Source organism: Echinops telfairi, unplaced genomic scaffold (assembly GCF_000313985.2).
Source record: "Echinops telfairi isolate 266 unplaced genomic scaffold, ASM31398v2 ScPeMD7_7469;HRSCAF=8507_0, whole genome shotgun sequence".
NCBI classification, from domain to species: Eukaryota; Metazoa; Chordata; class Mammalia; order Afrosoricida; family Tenrecidae; genus Echinops; species Echinops telfairi.
Genome location: NW_022111372.1, coordinates 82,463,098 through 82,469,274, shown reverse-complemented (window position 1 = coordinate 82,469,274; position 6,177 = coordinate 82,463,098). Strand labels below are relative to the sequence as shown.

General features: G+C 52.5%; 1 protein-coding gene across 1 annotated transcript in view; it reads left to right on the top strand.

The window, feature by feature from the left end:
- SMIM3 (small integral membrane protein 3) overlaps positions 1-4,235 on the top strand; it is an 18,875-nt gene extending 14,640 nt beyond the window's left edge. Inside the window, exon 2 of the mRNA XM_045284870.1 lies at positions 3,180-4,235. Coding sequence (XP_045140805.1) covers positions 3,190-3,372 — 183 coding nt within the window. The 5' untranslated portion in view covers positions 3,180-3,189 and the 3' untranslated portion in view covers positions 3,373-4,235. The remainder of the gene's footprint in view (positions 1-3,179) is intronic.
- Positions 4,236-6,177: the final 1,942 nt, after the last annotated feature.

Sequence of the window (6,177 nt, the reverse complement as noted above, 5' to 3'; positions counted from 1 at the left end):
GCTCGAATCACTTCCCTGTTTCAGTCTGCGCTGCACTGCGGCGTTTTCCTGTTCTGCAGTGGCTGTGCCCTTAGCAAGTCCTCCCTGAGCATCAGTGTGGGCGAGGCAATGAGAACAGCCCTGTCTCCTCTGAGGCCCAGTTTGAGAAGGTGGGCAGGGACCCACAGGTGCACACGCTCTTCCTGAGAAACTGGTTGGAAGTGGAATGAAAGACTGCTTTGTCTTCCATTTGTGTGTATTAGTAGGGTTTTCCACCCTTCCAACAGCACTAAGTTGGGAGACATAAACACTTACTGAGCTGTTTGGACCTAAACGCATAATAAGCAGACTGCTGGTGTCTTTGGCTCGGGGTGCTGCGCACAGTTGCCAAGACACGCAGGCGCTGTGGGTCCAGTCTGTCTGGGAGCAGCAACATTAAGTATCCATGAGAACTCCTAGCTGCCGGTGGAGGGAACGCAATCATGCTGACGTTACACACCCAGTGACTGACTGGCTCCTGCGTCCGGCATGGTCAGTCAACCGGGCTCAGGTACGAAGTGAGGTCATCAAGGCGCCATCTTTTTCCTTCCTAGGCACGCTCTTTCCACAGGGGGACAGAGAGCCCTCAGCCATCCTTTGCCAGACTCACGGCTTTCCAATTTAGCAATCCCAGCAGGAAGACTCTTCTTTCCCAGTAGCTTGTGCATAAAAGCCCCGGGGAGAACTTTGGTTGGCTACCTTCACCACCCCAAGACAACAACAACAACAACACCGGAAACAAACTCACTGCCATCAGGCTGATTTGGGCTCTACAGGGCAGGGTAGAACTGCCCCTGTGGGTTTCACAGACTGCAACTCTTTCCAGGAGTTGAGTGTCTTCTCTTTCTTCCACAGTGCAGCTTGTGGTTTCAAACTGCTGACCTTGGGGATTATCAGGCCAACGTGTAACCACTACAGCACCAGGGCTCCTGGATAGGATAGGCTGGGCTATAAGAATCGCAATGGTCTATCCATTCCTGAGGAGCCCTGGTGGCACAGTGGTTATGCAGTTCGAAACCACCAGCTGCTCTTGGGAAGAAAGCCGAGGTTTTACACATTCTGCTGCTAACTGGAAGGCTGGAGGTGGGAGTCACCCGTGGACAGCGTAGAGAACGGACTAGTGAGAACTCTGCAGGGAAGAGGATTTTGTTCCCAGAAGTCAACGAACGATGTCGCTGTTACTGATAGCTGAGTCGAACTCGCAGTGACTCCGTATGACAGTGTAGACCTGCCATTGGGTTTTCCCGAGTGTAACCACTAGGGATCAGGTGGCTAGGTCTTTCTACTGCAGAGTGGATGGTGGGTCCCAAACCCCAAGCTCTTGATGAGCAGCCAAACGCTTAGAATGGTGAACTGCTGTGCCCCCACGGCTCCAGGAACCGCACCAACATTTCACATCTTACAGATGAAGGAACAGGGCTGGAAGGATGGTGTGCTAGTTTGGTGGTTAAGCAAGCATGGCGGCTCTGTTGTTATTGTTGTTGTTGTTGTTGTTGTCAGGTGCCATTGAGTCGGCTCCGACCCACAGCGCCCCTATGCACAAAAGGAGGCAACACCGTCAGGTCCCACACCAGCCTCACTGTGGTTCCTGTGCCGGGCCCATTGTGACAGCCACTGTGCCCATCCGTCGGTCGGTCGGTCGAGAGCCTTCCTCTTTTTCACTGCCCCGCCACTTTACGAAGCCTGATGCTCTTCTCCAGGGACGGGTCGCTGCTGACCATGTGTCCAGAGTATAGAAGATGAAGTCTTGCCTTCCCTGCCTCTAAGGAGCGCTCTGGCCTTACTTCTTCCAAGTCAGATTGGTTTGACCTTGTAGCAGTCCAGAGTATTTTTAAGTATTCTTCTGCAGCACCGCAATTCAAGCACAGCGACTCTTCTTCGGTCTTCCTTATTCAGTGTCCCACCCTCACATGCATACGAGGCACCTGAGAATGCCTGGCGTGGGTCAGGCACACCTTAGTCCTCAAAGTAACATCCCTGCACTTCAGTACTCTAGGGAAGTCTTGTCCAGCATATGTACCTAACGCAACATGCCTTTTGATCTCTTGACTGCTGCTTCCATGAGCATTGATTGTGGATCCAAGCAAGACAAAATCCTTAACAGCTTCAACCTTTTCTTCATTGATCACGATGCTACCTATTGGTCCAGCTGTGAGGATTTGGGCCTTCACATTGAGTTGTAATCCACACTCAAGGCTGCACTCCTTGATCTTCCTCAGGGCTCCAAGCCCTCCTCCCTCTCAGCAAGCAGGATTGTGTCATCTGCATATCGCAGGTTGTTAACAAGCCTTCCTCCAATCCCAATGCCACCTTCTTCTTTAGACACTCCAGCTTCTCGGATGATTTGCTCGGCATACAGCTTAGACAAGTATGGCGAGAGGATACAACCCTGCCACACACCTGTCCTGATCTGAAACCACGCAGCAGTCCCTTGTTCCGGTAGCTGTGGGGCCCACAAATCTGGGTTCACATCCTCGGGCAAATTAATTTTAGAGTTCTTTTAAAACGGAAATCATTGTAGATACTAAGCCAAACTCACCCCCCTCGAGGCAATGTCAACTCATAGGACAGGTAGAACTGCCCCTGTGAGTTCCCGAGACTGGTCACGCTTTCCGAGAGTAGAAAGCCCTGTCTTTATCCCACAGAGTGGCTGGTGGTTTTGAACTGCCAGCCATGCAGTTAGCAGCCTAACACGTACCCACCCTGCCACCAGGGCTCCTTCCCTGAAGATAAGGACAAATAAATAAAACCAGGAATGCTATGAACATTCTTAGCTCGTGGGGCTGGTAGTTGGGTGCAGACTAAATGGATGACTACACCTGAGTGCCCAGTGGAGGCCCTGGCACCCAGGCTCACAAATGAAACCCGTGGCTGCCAAGTGGATTCCGACTCTGGCCACACCATCTGTGGGTTCCAGAGTAGAACTGCTCCATAGGGTGTCTGGGCTGTCATCCTGATGGAGCAGATCGCCAGGCATTTGTCCCATGGAGTCCCTGGATGGCCGTGAGCTGCCGTTGCACAAGCTAGTGGCGAGCGCTGACCCCAGTGCTGCTCACAGCTGGTCAAGGCCTCAGGCCTCTGGCCCGTGGAGCAGGTGTCCCTCCACTGTGGCGTCAGCCAAGGGGGCACCACCGGGACTTACCCTTTGCTCTCTGTTGCAGGTGAAGGGTCATGGACGCCATCAGCCAGGTCCCTGCCCATGTTGAGCTCCCCAAGCACATCCTGGACATCTGGGTGATCGTCCTTGTCATCCTGGCCACCATCGTCATCATGACCTCCTTGCTGCTGTGCCCGGCCACTGCTGTGATCATCTATCGCATGCGGACGCACCCAGTCCTCAACGGGGCTGTCTGAGGGCCTCCCAAGAGGGTGAAGTGAGGGATGAGGACCACCCCCTCCACCCCCCACCTCTCAGGTGTTTGAGTGGAGAACTGAGGCTGGCTTCAAGTCTGCCCCTGGTCAGCTGTGTGCGATTGGTCAAGACTAACTGCAAGCTCCAGGTTCCTCATCTGTGGAAGGCGGATGATCATTTGATGATCGCTGCCCTTCCTGCTTCATCAGGGCTGAGAATCTCATGTCTGAGTGGAGGGGAAAGCTACCACACATCACAGGGTGTTTCTGAGCGCGGAGAAGCTCTGAAGACCAAAGACCCCAAGTGCTGGGGATGGACTTAAAGGTGGCCCTTAGCGGGAGCAGCCTCTGTCAGGGCTCTTCAGGCCAAAATACACAAAGGGCACTGTGTTCTCCTTCTAAGGGGCCAGCAGCCACACTCTTTTCTTTAAGATGCAAGTCCCCCCTACTTTGCTCAGAAGGGAGGGAGCCGAACAGTGCCGGGAGAGGATGGATGGTACGTCCCAGGATCTTTTCTGTGCAAGACCCTGCCATTATGTAGTGTATAAGAAGACTGCCTTTCCTTCTCAATGCCAGGGGAGCTGGGGCCTGAGCTGTGTGCTGTGTCCTCCCCGCACTCTCCTCCCCACTACCCTTGACATTCAAGCAGTGCTGGAAAATGACAGGAGATGGAGTTCCCTGCCCGGCTTGGGATTCCCTTTGTCTCGACTTCCACTATAATTAGCTCCATTGTACGCTGCATCACCCTTCGCCTCCTCTCACCCACATTGCCACCAAGGCATGGTGCTCGCTTATATTAGAGCAGCGGTTCTCAACCTGTGGGTTGCAACCCCTTTGGGGGTCGAATAACCTTTTCACAGGGGTCGTCCAATACATCCTGCCTATCAAATATTTGCATTCATAACAGTAGCGAAAATAATTTTATGGTTGGGGGTCACCAAAGCATGAGGAACTGTATTAAAGGGTCATGGCATTAGGAAGGTTGAGAACCACTGCCTTAGAGTATAAGGTGTTTCCAGGACTTTGGAACCAACTCAGAATAATGATAGTTATTATAGATGCTATGGCAGGTGTATTTATATGATACGAGAAATTTCTGGACCAATCCAGCTCTTAGGCACCACAGTCAGAAGCAACCTGGGATTTATTAAGTGATCTAAGGAGGTTGCACAGACATGAGGATATGTGTGTGTGAAAGCAACGTTTATACCCTGATCTGATTTCATTGATGTATGCAGCCAGCTGCCAATAAAATACTAGAATGAGCATGTCTGGGGTCATTCTTTAAAGAGCACTGAATACATTCAGAAAGTCGGGTGAAAGGATTCCCCTGACTGGGCCTTAGAGACAGTCTGGGTGGCCCTATTTACCTGTGACAGGTGTGACTGATAACCTGAAGATTGGAGGTTTGAACCTGTCCGGCAACTCTGTAAAGAAAGATCTGGTGACCTGCTTCCTTCAAGATTACAGTTGAGAAAACCATCTCCCCAGTGGAGTCTGCCAGCTCCTAGCCACCCTCCAGGACGGGGTTTCTGAGCAAAGACTGTCACTCTCTGCGGGAGTAGAACTGTGTGAGGTCGGTCTCCCCTGTCTCACGGGGCTGCTCCGAGCAGGAATGCCTTCGACTGTACCCAGCAACAAGAACAAGAGGAACACAGAATCAAACTGAACTTCGAGTTTTGGCTAGGATAAGTGAGAGGGGGGAAGGGAAAAGATGAACTTAACCTTGGGCACGTTGAGTTGGAGACCCTTGTACTATTCAAGTGGCCATGTCTGTCCCTTGGGAGAGACCCCACAGCTGGAGATAGGGTTTTGTGGATTACCCAAGGGGCGAAGGACGCCAGCCAAGTGGACAGGAGTCCCCAGGCAGTGTGGGAGGGAGAGGCGCGAACTGCGGAGATGCTCCCTCAGGGAGTGGAGAGTGGGGACTGGAGGTTAAAAGCCGTGTGAGAGGAGGCGTTGGGCAGCGAGGGAGGCCATGGTGGTTGAGGAATGAGTGGCAGGCCAGCGGAGGCGGTGAAGCTACTTAGCTCTTGCTGGGCAGATGGGCAGGATAGGATAGAGGCTGGGGTTGGAGGAAGGTATCAGGTGAAACCTGGTCTGGGGAGAAAAATCACATTTGAGAAGGTTCTAATTGTTTTCTTGTTGATACTGGGACACCCCGCCCCGGGTTGTGCCTTCCTGGATGGCTAGAAAGTGAAAAAGGGTACGGAAAGTGGAGACGTTCCCAGCTCCGTGGCAGTGGGAGATCAGCTGTGGTGGGCGAAAGGGTGAGAAACCGCACTGGTTTCCACAGCCCTTCACCCGAGGCTGAGCAACTGCTCACAGAAAAGAATTGCAGCGGGGAGGGGGTGGTGCTGCAAGTGGGACCCATAGCCCTTGAGCCGCCCATTTGGTCATGCCACTGCACTGTGATTGTATTGCAGAACAGCCAGTGCTTTTGGACGTAGACTTTCTATGATTCCAGACATGCCTGGGAAGGAGCAGAGAAGGTTCAAGGAACTTGACTGTGGGCAGTGAGAGGGTGGTGACCCTTCCCTTGGGCTTGCTTGCTCGTTACTGACAACTGACCATAATGGCATAATGAAGACAGGTATGCCAGCTTGTTAATACAAACATTTCTGTTGGGGTGGGTTCTGCTGCTAAACTTGACTTGTAACAGAGGACATCAGACTTCCGTTTCTCAACGGAACTCGTATCTGCAAACTAACATTCCCAGGACAGGCCTCTATACATGTCCACCCAGTCCGAGAGAGGGGACTCACAGAGGTGTGTGTGTGTGTGTGTGTGTGTGTGTGTGTTAGGGTA